The following is a 16,956-nucleotide window of genomic DNA, read 5'->3' on the forward strand; positions in this document are numbered from 1 at the left end:
TCCCTGAATGTGGAATTAGTTTCATTTTTTTTCGATGGCAAAACTTAATACATCCGCTGTGTCAATGATGGTGTAACCTTCGGGCCGTTCTGAGAAAAAGTTGACCGAAAAAAGTTGAATGAGACTATCTTCAGGTTATATCAAAAAAAAAAAATTGCAATGCATTTTTTAAAAAAAGGGGAGAGACCTATATAAAAAGAATTTTGGAAAAAATGATCTTAAAATTTAAAAATAATTAATCACTCAACAATTAATAATTTTCAAAAAGTGATTAATAAGCAAACCAATTATTAACTTGATTAACCATTTGAGCGATTAATTGTCTTTTAAAATGAATCTATATATATGTATGATATTTTGTAAATACCTCTTCTTTAATAGTAAAAACTACATTTATGTAAAATATAAAAGGAAAAAAAAAACATTTTATCCAGATGCATCAGTGACACAGTAGGAAAGTTTACTGTAAATTTTTAAGGGCGATAGATAAGTATGCACACACTTAGCTGTGACATGATTGTAGAAGCTCGAGAAATCTATGAAAGTTTGATACCATACTTATACTAAAATTGAACTGCTAATAAATATGAATCCTCTTGCACCGCCAACAAAAAGAACAAGAGATGCAAGAAATAGAGAAAAATAGAAAAATTACATGTGTTTCAAGTTCCTAGCTATACGATTATACCAGATCTTAAAACTGTTATGTTGTTCTGCAAATTAATCTATCTGCCAATGTCTAAGTTCTGTAAATGGTAAGCCAGTAATACTCTAACAAAACTGAGGTTACTGTGCAGATTTGAGTAAACTACAAAAGTGCTGTTTTCACAACTCATAGAACAAGGGGGTGGATTGGAACAAATATATGTAAGGATAAAACAATATATAAAGATTACCCTCACTCATGCCCTCGTTACGGGAGTGGTTTTATAGTACAAAATTTTTCAAGTTTTGAATTCAATGTTGCCAGACTCATTGAAGACAAAATTGGAGATGCAAGACTTGGAATAGATGTTTCATATGATACAGATATTCAAATTAATTATGTATCATATACAGATATTCAAGTCCCATATATTTACATTACGTTCAATCTAGCTACAAAGATAATACAAATTACATGAACTTCTTCTAAAAAATCAAATAGATATAAACAACATCAATCATTCATTTGGCATCTCCTAAACAATTCAAAAATCAAGAGGACGAAAAATTCTGGTGAAGCTATCAGCCGTAGGATCGATTAAAAAATTGAAGACTGCTAGCAATTCCTGGCTCTTGAGTACTTTGGGGGAAGAGATGGGCACCTTTCATTCATATGAGGATATGGTTGCATGGTGTTGTATCCAGGTAACTCCATTCGATACTTGCCTTTAATCTGACAATAAGGAAGCTTCACCGTGTCTCCATCATTGCACCATTTTGGCAAGCGACTAGAATTGTTCTCAAAAAAATTGAGAATGTAAGCATCTTTTATCTGCATTTATTGCACAAAAATAAGCCCATAAGCGCCTAGTCAAGAAACTACTACAAAAAAGTTCTTTATTTTCTAAAGTCGTTAAAAAAATATACATTATATCAGCCCTGCTCAACGACCTGATCTTACTTAGTAAATTTGTTTAAGGATGAGATAGTCACTAGTTAATTCTTTAGTCATATTTCCTGCTTTATAAAGACGGCAAAAAAACTATTGGGTGATTTCACTGAATGAAGATGGCATGGACACTACTGTCTCTGAAACACCCAAGTGACTTTGACTCTTTGCACAGTGGACAGCATCAAGAGTCAGAACACTATAAAGTGTGCAACACATTTCATGAACAAGTCTCTGCAGACATTCGTTTGATCTCATCTATATTAGACATATCATACAGTCATCCTTCAATCCTTTAGCTAAAGCGCTCCACAGCTCAAGCAACATAATAATGAAACTTTTGGAAATTTGATAAACCATTTTGAAATAAGGTTCAGTTAAAAATAGTTGTAAGGGCACACAAAAATTCTGAACGGCCAAGATAACAGATTCTATATACTACTCAATCATTCCCATGAATTTTGTGCAGGCTAAAATTCAAAAATTACTATTATATTGCAATCCAAAAGACAGAAATCAAACTTTCCAGACAAACTCACCGTAAACTCTGTCACTTGAACAGAACTAGCAATTGGATCAAACAATCCTGCCTCCTTGTACATCTCAAGTATAAAAGCAATGCAAGAAGTTGACTTCCCATCACTGTAGACCCAGTCATCCTGTTCTGGAATTGCTAGCAGTTCATCAAAAGATGATCCACGCTTTTCAACTTCTACTAAAACTTCTGAAAGGTCAAGTCCCTGTAGAAACACAAAAATGTCTGTGTATGGTTCACTTATTTTCAGCTGATGGTGAAATTCCAGATTATCACAAAGCAGTTATAAGAGATAGAGATGCCTAGTATGTTTTACAGGCCCCAAAATACCTTGAATATATATAAAAAATAATTCCAATTGATAATTGCTTACTAATGTATTTAATAGATCACATCACAAGCATATCGTGACTTATGCTAGACAACTGAAGACATGGATTCAATTTACTGTCATAAGCTAAACCATAATGACACAATTAAATTGCAGCATACTTTAGTTCCAAGTCGTTTGTTCAAGGCCTCATTCCACATGTTTGCAGCATATTCAGGTTGGAGTTGACTCCAAATTGTCATAACACAAGCAACCTGCAGAGCAACAAAGTAAGTGCTCAAAAGATTCATTCATAAAAACACTAAGCTATGTAGCATGGGCTAGAACATACAAAAGAGAGAAAGAGGTGAAGACAGAGACAGCATATAGACAATAGATTATACCACATTTTGCAAACTTATTCATCACTTCTTTTTTTCAAAAATAAGTGAATGAACTTTTTGTTCAATAGCAATGGTCTTCTTGGGCAGAAGACAAGCAATTATAAGTAAAACTACATGAGTTGATGATACTGTATTTCAAACAAAATTTGATACTATTCAAACAACTTGCATAGAAGGTCATGTTGAATTTCTACAAGACAAAGACAATAGTTTATTTGATTCTCTGTTTGAAAAAATTCATATGATTGTTAGAAAACTCAAGATTAGAAGTTAGAGTGAAAAACTCAAGACTGTGGCATCCAATGTGTTAACAGATGAAATGATAAATTTAGGCAGAACATTTTTTAAATTAATACCACATTAGCATCCAAGGGGGGTGGATAGTTCCCATTTAAAGTGTCTATCCAACTGAAGATCATGTTATGGTAACCATATGGTTTTCCTGCCATGCTCAGCGCATACTCCCATGCAGCAGTTTCATTAAACCTAGCACGCATGTCAGGGTGCAAAGGAAGCAGTGCAATATGGGGATTGGAATCATCTTTATTCACTTCAAAGTCCCACCACTCATCCCATGGTACCAAGGCAATTATATCTTCCCCCTGCAAACAAAAAGAGAGGAAGGAAATAAAACACTTGCAACTTTACTCCAAATGAGGCTGCAGATTTGACGAACCACTATGGTACCTTCAATTTCTCAAACAGTCATTCTACCAAGACGAATCATTTGTAACAAAAGAAAATCTATATATGTTAACATGATAAATATGATGCTCTAATTTTCGATCACAATTTCTATCTGAGTGAAACTGAGAATATAGGCTTAGCTACCCTGATGACGACATGATTATGGAAAGCTTACAAAAAATCTTTATAAAATATATAAAAACCTTAAAATCGCATAGGATTCAAGAAATTTTCTATTTTTTGGAGGATGAAGAAAATTATAATATTATGAAGTTATCAAGAAATAACTATGAAATATAATATATCACACCGTGAAGGTGTTAACCAATAGATACAACGAAAAATAAACATTTTACCTTTTCATCTTCATGTCCTGACTCCCCAACCCAGAGCTTTCCATCTGAATCCCTTAAGCAAACAGCAGTATGACCAGCATAAGCTCCACTAACCCACTTCTCTAGAGTCTCAAAAGCACCCCAGCGACCTCGAATTTTTGAAACAGCAAGGAAATCTCCGGAATGAATGTCATCAACACTGACATTTGTAACCCAAGGCTGAGGGCGTTCCACAAAAGTAGCTCCCATATGTTTCTCCAAAAATCCAATATTGGATTTCTCTCCCCATCCAGTATTTGTAAATAAAGGGAAGACCTCCCAAAGAGCTTGAAGGGTCCCCAACATCCCAGCTTTCATGAGGAAAATTGATAACCCGTGATTTTTTACCTGGTTGCAAAGAGGGTAAGGATTTCTAAAACCAAAAAGCATGTTTCAACACTGTAGACAAGAAAGATGGCCACTTACATATTCATACTCAGCTCTCCCTTCCCACTCTTTGAACTCAAGTGTATGCTCCCGGGCAAGGAAATAATAATCCCATGTTACACGATATGGGGTAGCAAAAATATAAAGATCCATGCACGTCCAACTATGAGCATTGCTAACCTAGACCAGCACATAGATATTAATCAATCACTAAAACTGCATAGATTTTTGAATCCCATATATATATATACATATATATATATATATATATATAGAGAGAGAGAGAGAGAGAGAGAGAGAAATACAATTATAGAACTTCATAGTTCATAGACTAATAATGACTTGTACAGGATACTGAGGGGCATTAAATCTAGTGAACTTGATTCCTCTAATGTCATATCATCTAGGCGACCACCCAAGGCAGATTTTTCTGATCCTTTCAAACGTCAATGCTTCCAATCAAAATCCACCAAACTACTACTCAAACACACAATATAATCTAGACCTCAAGGAAAATTCTATAATATAGAAATAAGGTATAGTACGCTCTGATCATTTAAGCATCCTGATATTAAGAAAATACTTTAAAACACATCTACTCTAAAAAGGAATTTTTTTATTTTTTTTTTAAATTATCTGCTGAATATGACCAAATTCTGTTTATGCTTTGCCATTCAGTATGAGGAACTTCATAGTTCATAGACTAATAATGACTTCTACAGGATACTGAGGGGCATTAAATCTAGTGAACTTGATTCCTCTAATGTCATATCATCTAGGCGACCACCCAAGGCAGATTTTTCTGATCCTTTCAAACGTCAATGCTTCCAATCAAAATCCACCAAACTACTACTCAAACACACAATATAATCTAGACCTCAAGGAAAATTCTATAATATAGAAATAAGGTATAGTACGCTCTGATCATTTAAGCATCCTGATATTAAGAAAATACTTTAAAACACATCTACTCTAAAAAGGAATTTTTTTATTTTTTTTTAAATTATCTGCTGAATATGACCAAATTCTGTTTATGCTTTGCCATTCAGTATGAGGAACTTCATAGTTCATAGACTAATAATGACTTCTACAGGATACTGAGGGGCATTAAATCTAGTGAACTTGATTCCTCTAATGTCATATCATCTAGGCGACCACCCAAGGCAGATTTTTCTGATCCTTTCAAACGTCAATGCTTCCAATCAAAATCCACCAAACTACTACTCAAACACACAATATAATCTAGACCTCAAGGAAAATTCTATAATATAGAAATAAGGTATAGTACGCTCTGATCATTTAAGCATCCTGATATTAAGAAAATACTTTAAAACACATCTACTCTAAAAAGGAATTTTTTTATTTTTTTTTTTAAATTATCTGCTGAATATGACCAAATTCTGTTTATGCTTTGCCATTCAGTATGAGGAATTTTGAAGACTAAACTATCTTTGAGACCCATAACTTCAGCAAACGAAGTATATTAATACTTCATTGATTAGTTTAACTAGTAAAGGAAAGTTCATTACAACAAGACTAATCATAAAACCTGAATATTAAAAAAAAAAGTAACCCAGATTTCCAAACTTGAAAATTCATACAGAGGAACAAAAATTAAGTAGAAAAAAAAAGGGTAACCTTTAAGTGAAGGGTTCCACCACCAAATTGAGATTGGCTTTTGTTGTGAAAGACCATCCAAGCTTTGTTCTTGTAGAAGCAGGCACCTTTCCACTCGAGGGAATCATCTGAAGAGGAAGCAGCACCCACGAACACAGGTAGGATATCCACCGCGCTATGCAGAGAATTGAGGATGGGCCAAGACACCTGCTTCGGCAGCAGAGGAAGCACGTCTCGCGGGTGAAATGGCGATTTCAACCCCAAAACATGGAGACCCATGTGAGACACGAGGAGGGTGATGAGCCACGCTACCTTGAAAAACAAAGATGGTGATGATGATGATGATGATGAAGAAGAAGCCATAGCACGATGGAAGCCGAACATTGAACAACAGAACAAGAACAAGATGAAGTGAAAGTGTGAAACTCTTTCCAATGTTTGGATAAAAAGAGTCAACGATCTATAATTTGCTCACACCTTCTTGATACATTGATAAGCAAATGTTAATATTAAAAAAGAAAAATTTTAAAAACAAATATTGAGTTACCCACCTTAATTATCTCTTTGAGGCGAGTTGATTCTCTCCGGTATCCTCAGAAGCTTCGACTCTTTGAGCCGGCTATGGAACTAATCCGGAGGAGTGCGGGAGGGTCAGTGGCTAAAGGTTCAGCCCCCTCCCCAAGAATGCAGGGCTGATATTTAAAGACAAAAATCTACCATATGAGTACTGAGAAATATGTTTGTCATGGTATATAAGATAATTTAACTTATTTAACACATAAAAAAATAAATAAAATTTACTTTTTTTTAAGTAGATTTTACTTAATTTTTTTATGTGTTATAAAAAATAATTTGTCTCATATGACATGAAAAATATATTTTTTGTAAATAAAAAATTAAAAAAATAATTTTGAAAATATAAACAATCGAAATCTAATTAAAACTATTAAAAAATAACAATTTTTTGAAAAATAAAAAAACATACTAAATAACTGTAAAAAAGTCCCGTGTCTTAAAAAGTATTGAAAAAACTAACTCAAAAAAAATGTTATTTTATTTATTTATTTATTTATTTAATTTTTAAAATAAATTCTCTTACGTGAATAAATTATAACTATACAAAATGGATAAATATTAATAAGAAAAAAGAGAGAAAAATATAAAGATAGATAATTATTATGTGAATAAATTATAACCAAGCAAAATAGATGAATATTAATAAGGAAAAAAAGAGAAAAATATAGAGATAGATAACTATAAAATTATCATCATTAATTTATTTTTATATAAGTAAAATTCTTTCACATTACATATCATATTAAATAAATATGAGAATGAGACTATCCATTTCCTTTGTTTTTCTTTTATAGTTAACGTCATTTTATTATATACCACGTGCTTCAGTCCTATTCAGGGAAGGAGATTTTTTTTGGGAGAGGTGATCATCTAATTAGCTCGATATAATCAAAGCCTGTCATAATCAATTAATTGTTAGATGTTGCAATCGTTAATATTTACAGTGCTACATGCTAAAAAGAAATATATTCATACTATCTCTATTATTATAATTATTTTCATTCATATTATATTTTTTTTCTCCTTTTTAATAAGGGAGTAGATAAATGTGTTCCAATCAGTATAAAATATTGCCGCATGCATCGGTTAGTATTCTTTTTGTTAGACAAAATTATTTTATCCTAATTAAATAAATATGTTTTAAAAACAATTAGTTAACGATGTTTAATTCGTAAAAGGAAAAGCAGGCCAAAATTATGATATTTCTCTTTCTTATTAATAGTGTTAAAATTCTTAAAGTGTCTAGGAAAAATTTGTATTTAGGGTTTTTTTCAGAAAAAAAATATTTAAAGTGTTCATGTAAAATTTGCACTCAGTTTATTTTAGGAAAAAAATAATATTTCGGGAGCCCACATATTGAAAATCACCCTAGTTAAATTTTAACAAGTTAAAATCTTAAAATCTTATATCTATGAGTTTTTATTTATTTACATAATTCTCAGTTAATTTTTAATTGGTATGAGATTTAATTACTCATTCATTACATTTGAATTTCTGATAAATTGAAAGGGTGAGTTCATGGGGAGATTTTTCGTGGTATTCATCCACCAAATTTTCTCGTATAATATTAATTGAATTAGAACAGTATAAGGATTAAACTCCTGATAGAGACCCTAATAACCTGTTTAAAATTAATAATCCTTAAAATCTCAATTATTAAATGAAAATTTGAAAATAATTGTAATAGTTTTAAATGTTGTTCGATCAAATTGACGATGTAACGATATGAACAATCTCGTTAATATCAAAGGATAATCAGTGGCGTAGCCACTCCTATGTCAGCGGATGTCTCAGCACCTGTTTGGTTTTAAAAAAATTTACTTGTTATATATAAATATATAATTAATTATAATTAATTAAGATTAAATTTGTAATTTGGCACCACCTGAATAAATATAATTATATTTATGTTTTTTAATTAGAAAAATAAAACTCAATACCCAAACCCTTTTACCTAATCCATCACTTAAAATTACTTTTAAAGCCTTAATTTATGACTTACAATTGCAATCATAATAAAGGCTCAAATTATTCTCAAAGAAGAGATGCTACTTACTTAAAATAATTCGTAGTGAAGGCTCAAATTACTCTCAAAGAGGAGATGCTACTACAGCTTATAAGATGATCACTTCCTTTAAATTTATCTTTAATTTATTTTTGATGAAAGAGATAATGAGCATCACCGAGATTCTTTTTCAAGCATTACAACAAAAATCTCAAGATATTTTGAATGATATACAATTATTTTCAAGTACAAAGTAACTTATTCAAGAATTACGAGATTCTATCCTTGATGATTTTGTCAGTTTAAAAGAGCGTCATTTACAATTTTATGTATGCATTTTTCTATTATATTTTAAATTATTTATTAAATGTTATTAAGCATGTATTTATTATATTTGTGTGTTTTCATATCCTTAGGACAATACTTGGTCCATTACTTATTGGGATATATTATTCTACCTACTATTTTTTTTTGTCTACCTTTGCTTACCACTCTTTAATACCATTGGATCAGAATCTCAATTACATTTATTATTTTTTTCTCTTATTAAGATTATGATCTAACGATGTTGGAGAGTGATAGGCAAAGGTAGACGAAAAAAATGGTAGATAAAATAACCTATCCCCTACTTATTATGCTGTGAGAGGAAAGTGAAATTCTTATGTTTGAAATATTTATCGAAAAGGTTAGTGCATTTTTATATGTTTTCTTTGATATATAATCATTGATAATTGTTCATTTGAATTTTCAATGTTACGTGATATTATTTAATACATAATTTAGATAACTATGTTAGAATTTATAGTAAATTTTTTTCCTGATTAATTTGTGTAATTATAATAAATATTTTAATAATTTAATATGTCAAAAAAATTTGGCACCACCTAAAATTTTGGTGTGACTCCGCCACTTCAAAGGATCATAGGCACATGGTACGAAATAAAACTTCCTTTTCCCCTTAATTTGTGTAAGGTTTTATTTACGTTTTCCTTTTTTTTAATAAAGGTTTGATATTTTTTGGATTAGTTTAAATTTATTTTGATTAATTCATCTCTCCGAATAAATTAAATGTTAAAGTTAATCATTCATACTAAAACTAAAAAGTTTGTGAGATAAAATAGTAGGTCAACCTCGATAAATTCATAAACAACAAACGTTAATTTTCATTAGTGTGCAAATGATATACAAAGTACAACTATATTTTATTTTTTTCAATTGAACTTTGATAAATTACAAATCATGTTCAGCACCAGTACTTGGTGAACTGTTTTTTTCTTTTTACTTTTCTGAAGGTAGTGTATCGGTTAATTGAATATTAAGGATTTATTAGAGGATTATATTATTATTTTTTTCTTATACAACTTGATGATTGGCTGAATACAGCTACCTCAATTGGTTATTCGTGGAAGGAACCTTTTACTATGTACATTTTTGGGTAGAGCATATAGTGATGAAAAGTTTCGGATGTGACGGAAAAAACAAAAGGGATATATTTTTCTTATGTTGTAGGAAAAGAATTACCTCATGTTGTAGAAATAAAAGTATAAGTGGGACCCACATGTAAGAGGAGAGAGAAAAAAAAAATGGTGGGACCCAACCTTTTTTGTGTGTGTAGGAGAGATGTTTATCTCATGTAAAATGAGATAAACATAACCCAAAACAAAAAGCATAAAAGATACGCAAACCACAACTCTTTCTTTTCTTTATCTAATTTTCCTCCTCTTCGATTGCAACGGTTAATCCCCAACTCTCGATGTTTATTCGAGAAGCCTCCTTTGCGCATCAGGGAGACAGGGATTTATCTCAGTATCAAGTATCTTCAAAATTCTACGTTTTAGTGAAACTTCATTAGTACGAAATGCGATATAATAATTATATAATAAATATTATTTTATGAAGTAACTTCTCAACAATCAGAGTGGCGCAGCGGAAGCGTGGTGGGCCCATAACCCACAGGTCCCTGGATCGAAACCAGGCTCTGATATAAAAGAGAAGGCTTCCCAATTTTTTTTTCCTCAACACATTTTAGGGAGTCGAGGACTTAATTGTAATTCAATAAAATGTTTAGGGATGATTTCGGAAAATGATCCTCACTCTCTTTCTTATAAATCTCAGCAGCGAAACCTATTCTCTCTTTTACTCTGCCTTGCGTCGTTTCTCACTGTTTGTGTTGGTTTCCGAGAAAGATTTTTTTCCCATTTCCTAGAAAAATGTCATTAATGAGCATTTAACTCTGCGCCGTGGAATAGAAACGGAGGTATTAAAAAATCTTCGTTGGTCTTCGATCCAAACAATTTCTCTCTTCTTTCTTCGATTGCAGTCGTTTTGGTACCATGAACGGAACATAATAGGGCGGTGGTTGCATTGGAGGACAAGTTTTGATTTGGTTGTGGGAAGATGCACCCTCCTTTAACATTACACAAACACCCTATGTGCGCCGAAGTGAGTTTATTTGATCATCCTTTTTTTTTTTTTTTTAATTTTTGTAATTATTTACGATTATTATTAGTTTGGATATTGTGTTGTATTATTAGTGTGCTTGTTTCTTATGATTAATTTGATATATTTACATTCCTGTGTCCCAATGCGACAAGCCAGTGTTCAATTGCCCTTCCGTTCCTTTGTTAGATCATTGTTCTTTTCCTCCGGTGCTTTTGGTCTTGCAAACAATGATGATAACTTACAATTGCTAAAAACCATATTATTGGCGGTTTGAACCTTCATATATTATAGCTTAACTTTTTAATTGCAGACTGTGCTTTTATGCAGATTATTGAACAGTTCCAAAAGTGTCATATAGAACATCCTATTGGAAAATTCTTTGGTGAATGTACAGATTTGAAAATAAAATTGGATCGCTGTTTCAGACAAGAAGTGAGCTTTTCGATTTTTCATTTGTTGTCATCTGTTTTCTGTGTCTCATTGTTTTGCTGTGGTTTGTAATAATCATACATGTGTTCCAACAGAAAGCTTTGAAGCGAAAGGCCAACTTTGAAGAGAGCAAAAAGTTTAGGGAACAGTTGCGAGTTTTCAGGAAAGAAAATTCCGCAAGCAGTGGTCAATAGAAGAATTTTATGCAATGTTGAAAAACAAGATACATGTTACTTCGTAGATAATGAGAGCGTATATATATATATATATATATATATATATATATATATATATTTGGTGTAATTGGGATTTAAACTCGAATCAAGCAAGGATGAATACCCACTTATAACAAATAAATAGTTTCTAAGCATCCACCTTTTTGCTCTAACCTCTACCATGAGCATAATATTGCTTGTTTGGATTCCACACCAGATAACAAATTAACATGTTTTAGTGTCTATTTCTGCATGATATGTATGTTATTGATGACAGTTGGACTTGACATAGTTTCCTTGAGAGAATATCTTATCAGAAAGACAGAAATTAGTTTAGGAATCATGATGACTGCAACTATTTACTGTTACTTTTAGTGTATATATATACTTCCCTCTATTTAGTGAAGACTACTCAACACCAAGTCTTCGTGAGGGGACAAAGAGAGCGAAAGAAGATACAGTTATCCAATAATTTAAACCCCTATTCAAATTCCTCTCTTCTTTCTTCGATTGGGTATTTTTACTATGTTTCCGAAAGGTGAAAAAAAATAATTTAGTTATGGGTAATTAGTTGTTCTTACTTCTCACAGAGATCAATTTGCTTTAGTTATTTTCCAGTATAGAACCACATCATCAAGCTCAGTTTAACTTCTTTTTCTATTTTTTTTTTAAATCTGTTTTTTTATTTTTATTTTTTTCCGGTGTTCATAACCCATGTTGTGGTCTGATTAATCTCTTTATTAAATTTTTATGATTTCTTCTCCTTTTTGCCGTGAAAAGATTGCTATTATTATTATTATTATTTTAATCTACTGAGATAAGTAATAGCCTGATTTCTGAACATAATGTTACAAATGGATGCTTTTATGCATTTCTAATATTTTCTTTGCATAGTTGTCATATTAAATGGTAGGAATGGAAAGGGGTGATTTGTTTTGAATAATTTTGTCATGGGGTGACTTGCTGATCCACAATTGCACCTTCTTTTTTCTGAATGGCTTTTTTGTTGTTGCATCCCTGTGATGAATTGGGTAGATACTAAAAGTAGTGGACTGAATTTTTTTGAGGAGACATGAAATCTGAGGGATGTTCCATTGTCGTGTATTTTACAATCATTGTTCATGTTTAACATCCGGGGTTCTCTTATTGTTGTGAGTTGTGACGTCGTTGTTGTTCTGTACTTTATTAGAGCATCGTATCTACAAAATGAGAGAAAATTTAGAGCTCTCGGCCCTCGTGAGCCCATGAGAGAAAAAGCTAGAGAGAGGGAGAAGAAAAAAGAAAAAAAGGACCAGCGAATAAATTTCCCTACAAAATCAACACTTACTATTTTTCTGTGGTCTCCATTGTCAATTCGTGTAAGATGTTTCTTTTCATAGTGGGTTTCTTACCGTGATTCATCAATCTCTGTAATACATGATACATTGATAATTGTCTATGTTTTGTAATTGCTATCTTATTAGTTTCAGCCATTCTAGTTGTTCGAAATCCACAAACAATTTCCACTTTCGGTAAGAATTTCTTTGAATATGTCCTTGAATTCATTCGAGATGTGAGCAAAACTCAAATTGGCGAAGAATATGCCCGTTTGGTACGTGGGATTTTTGGAGATTCTTGGGAAACTGAATTTTTTTAAATTTTTAATTTTAAGATATTATCGTAAACTAAATGTAAAAATCATATTTTTAAAAATTGAGATTCCTGGATAAAAAAAAATTTCTCATTTATCAAACATTTCTGGTTACTCCTTTCTCCCACCTGATTTGAATGAGGCATTTGGGCTTGTAACTTGCATCCCATTTGTTGTCTGGATGATAAACGGCTTCTTGCCAATTTGCCCTTTATAGATTCAACAAAGGGGAGTTCTGCTCCTTTGGTTTCTATCAATGTCTCAAGAGTAGGTGGGAGGCACTTCCATCAAATCTTATTTTTCATACCATTTTAGTGTGAAAGGAGGAATCCTTTCTGAACTCAACTTTTGAGGCATATTAATTAATATATCTGACTTGCTGCTGCCTCATTTGACCCAGAGGGCTCATGTTTGTGGCTTATGCTAAGTTTTTGTTCACTGTTAGTATTAATTAGCCATATCTTGTACTTAGTGGATTTGAATAGTATTAGCTAGTTAGATATATATTAGCATCATATACACGCACATACTAAGACCAAGAAAGGGGGGCAAAAAGAGAAAGTAAGCTTGGTTTTTATGTGTTGGGTTTTGTTCTGCCTTCCCCAGTTCAACAAAAAAAAAAAGGGGTAAGAAATCTCCAAAAACATAAAAAGGATGATTTTGTTTGAAACTGAGCTGATCTTCTCGAAGTCATAAAAAGGAAACAACTACTTAAAATTAAGAGGAAAAATCAGTATAAAAATAATTAGCTTACGCATAATAATCGATTAATCGTATGCCCATATTAAAGCAAGCTTTTGCCATGTTCTCTACTTTCAAGCCTCAAGGTTAATTTATGAAGGAGGAGATGCGGATTCTGAAGTTGATACACAACCAAGAATATGAATTGAGGATCCGGATAGAGAATATTAATTTTCACCGTTCAGATTGTCTTACCAGTTCTAGAAGTTCAATAGTTCATTATTTTTGTGAGTTAGCTACAAAGAATTAGATCTTAGGAAAAAAGGAGGCTGCCTTTATTTTTACAAATATTCCAACAAAAATCAAAAGGAGGAGGCCCAACAGTGCTCATGCGGGGGTGTCATAAGGGATAGCACAGGAAGGTGGCGCGTGGGTTTTACCAAATATCTGGGTTTTCATTCTTAATATATATTGTCAGATTGTTTAGACTTTTAAATCGCAAATTGTGCCCCCCACGATGAATAAACAGAAGGGATCAGTGTGGTTCTAAATCCTTTTGGGATGGGCTTTTCTCATGGTCCCTAGGCACACTGTTCTATTGAATTACATGATAAAGAGCCGAACTTTTAGAAAGTTTATTGATCTTTGGCCTTTTATTTGTTGATTTAACTGGTAAAGTTAGAAACGTTTAATTAGGTCAATTTGTAATCATTGCTTAGTTTTTCTTGGTTTGGACTTATTACTTAGAGGAGTTTTTTTCAAGATAAAAATTACTTTTAAATTAAAGTTAAAAGCAGTTTGATAATTTTATAAAGGGTAATATTCTTTTTATGTTGTATAAGAGAAGTATTATTTTCTATCCAAATAATAAATAGGAGAGAGAAAAGTTGCAGGTGAGAGAATTTTTTTTTTTTGAGGAACCCATTTAAAAAATGTGAGTGTAAGAGATAATACTTCTCTTGTGCAACATAAGAAAAATATCACCCTTTTGTAAAATTGTGTTTAGGGTTTTAAAAAGGAAAGATGAAACGATTTTTTATTAGGATAAATTATTAAGATAAAAAGGTAAAATTTGTAAATACAAGTTTAAATTAAGGGTAAAATTAAAAATTAAATATAAGAACTCCAAAAAGTTATATATTAAAAAAAGCTTCTCTAGCCAGTTTATAGTTTTTTCTTTTTTTATTCATTATGAAAAAACTTTTTTTATATTATAAATTTTTGTAAAATATGAATGAATAAGTTTTTCCTTATAAAAAGAAAAAAAGCTAAAAAAATTACGTACAAACAAACGGGTACCTAGGTATTTAGCAATCTATAACACTAGATCTTTGTCTGCATAGCCTTGTCTGATACATCTGCAACTGAAGTCTGTTTATCCTAACAAGTGCAGTCTTTTGTAATCCATAATTTAGTGTTTAATCAGCAGAATATGCAAGTGAGAATTATATCTAATGGTAAGATGAAGAGGTCCAGAATGTTGTAATGACACTGACATAGTGTTAGAGAAGTTCAAGTCCTTGGCTAAAGGACAAAGCAGGGGTTGGGAAATTTTAACATGGCTAATTGGAACCATTTTATCTAATTCCGTGTCAGTGTGGTAGTCTCAGCAAATTGAAACCCTTTTATGTGTCATTATAATTGGATTCCTTGTGTCATTATTACATATTTCTCTTGAAGGTTTATAATAACTATTGATTTACTTAGCGTTGCTATTCTTCAGAAGTAATGCTGTTCCATTTCATCTTCCTGAATCATTTTCTGTCTTACATATATATGTGGCAACAGATGTGACCAATTGTTCCATATTTGAACTCCGATTTGTGCCGTAATATTGTAAAAGGACAGAAGTAGTCGTAGAAGTTCATATATGGATGAAATTATGAAGTCAGGCATACCTTGGAGACACATTTTTCCTTTATGCTTGGTTTTGATTTATTATGGTTATGATGGCTAACTTTTTTTTTTTTTTTTTTTGAAATTATTCCAAGATACCTCAGCGGAAAGCCAATGACTATTTCCCTCGATGAATAGAGATCACGCGATCATGGATACGACCTCTACCAACAAATTATTAATAATATTATATGTTATGATGGCTAACTGAATTTTTTTTTTTTTTTTTATCAGTTTTACTATGTTATATGTTCCCCCATTTCCCATTCACTGTTAACAGATACCATTAAATTTATTAATAATTGTACAGAAAAACATTCAATACAATTTGGGGCAGGTGAAGGTTGCCTACAAAAGAGTTGCAATGTTAATGAAAGACAACAAATTTTATCATCCTCCTCTTTATTGGTGCTAGCTAATTGTATTGCTTTTGGTTTCATTAATTCACATCAAATTAAGATGCTACTCTTGATCACAAGAATGGAAAAGTTATCGTTGCAACTCTATAACACTGAAAAAGACTCCTCTGACCTAACTTGTAAAGTGACTAAGTAATTATATATTCGTTTTACATTCTTTTTAACGTGTCACATGATCTAAAATTTGTATGGCTAAGTTTGAAAAGGACAAACATCCTAAACACTTTCAACGAAAGCAACGACTTACTTTCTCTCAACGTCGCTTCGCATTGGGTAGAATTTAAAACAAATATATTGAAAGAAGAAAATATTTCTGTTCAAGTTAACTTTATCTCTTACTTTCACGTGAAAGAAAGGTGTTCATTGAACTAAATAGAATAAAAGAATTCGCTGAATTTTGTATAATTTAGAATACAAATATGAAAAATAAAGAACAAATATAGGGTGATATGTAAAGAGGATGTAAATGGGACCTTAAACTAATATCAAGAGTATAATTTACATTGATGTAAGATGATTCTATATATATCTCAGAAAATTAAAGTAAAATCCAAAATAAAAAAGCTATATTTGATATTTCAATATATCATTTAATTGAGTTTATTGTCATTTAAAAGCTGAAAGCAGTAACGCATATATCATTGGTAAAATTAGGTACACGCTTAATAAAAATATAACTGAGGTAGATGGGAAGGATACAACGGAAACATATGACATCCATATAAAACAGCTACCATTATTTATTGTTCATGAGA

General features: G+C 31.6%; 2 protein-coding genes and 2 non-coding genes across 4 annotated transcripts; 3 read left to right on the forward strand and 1 right to left on the reverse strand.

The window, feature by feature from the left end:
• Window positions 1-909: 909 nt before the first annotated feature.
• Window positions 910-6,346, reverse strand: LOC133313094 (uncharacterized). The gene is made up of 7 exons (XM_061514415.1): window positions 5,930-6,346; window positions 4,331-4,471; window positions 3,887-4,252; window positions 3,200-3,445; window positions 2,622-2,714; window positions 2,134-2,334; window positions 910-1,477 (listed from the first exon to the last, which is right to left on the reverse strand). The coding sequence occupies exons 1-7, from the start codon at window positions 6,290-6,292 to the stop codon at window positions 1,262-1,264; spliced, it is 1,626 nt and encodes a 541-aa protein (XP_061370399.1). The 5' UTR covers window positions 6,293-6,346; the 3' UTR covers window positions 910-1,261.
• A 4,055-nt stretch (window positions 6,347-10,401) lies between these two features.
• TRNAM-CAU (transfer RNA methionine (anticodon CAU)) lies at window positions 10,402-10,473 on the forward strand. The gene has a single exon. It is a non-coding gene; the product is annotated as a tRNA-Met (tRNA).
• A 171-nt stretch (window positions 10,474-10,644) lies between these two features.
• On the forward strand, window positions 10,645-11,697 carry LOC133313098 (uncharacterized). The gene is made up of 3 exons (XM_061514419.1): window positions 10,645-10,931; window positions 11,259-11,363; window positions 11,456-11,697. The coding sequence occupies exons 1-3, from the start codon at window positions 10,887-10,889 to the stop codon at window positions 11,552-11,554; spliced, it is 249 nt and encodes an 82-aa protein (XP_061370403.1). The 5' UTR covers window positions 10,645-10,886; the 3' UTR covers window positions 11,555-11,697.
• An 890-nt stretch (window positions 11,698-12,587) lies between these two features.
• Window positions 12,588-12,664, forward strand: LOC133313139 (small nucleolar RNA R21). The gene has a single exon (XR_009751766.1). It is a non-coding gene; the product is annotated as a small nucleolar RNA R21 (small nucleolar RNA).
• Window positions 12,665-16,956: the final 4,292 nt, after the last annotated feature.

The sequence above is a fragment of the Gastrolobium bilobum genome, unplaced genomic scaffold, assembly GCF_033153095.1.
Source record: "Gastrolobium bilobum isolate Gb01-03AN ecotype WA unplaced genomic scaffold, APGP_CSIRO_Gbil_v1 utg4070, whole genome shotgun sequence".
NCBI lineage: Eukaryota > Viridiplantae > Streptophyta > Magnoliopsida > Fabales > Fabaceae > Gastrolobium > Gastrolobium bilobum.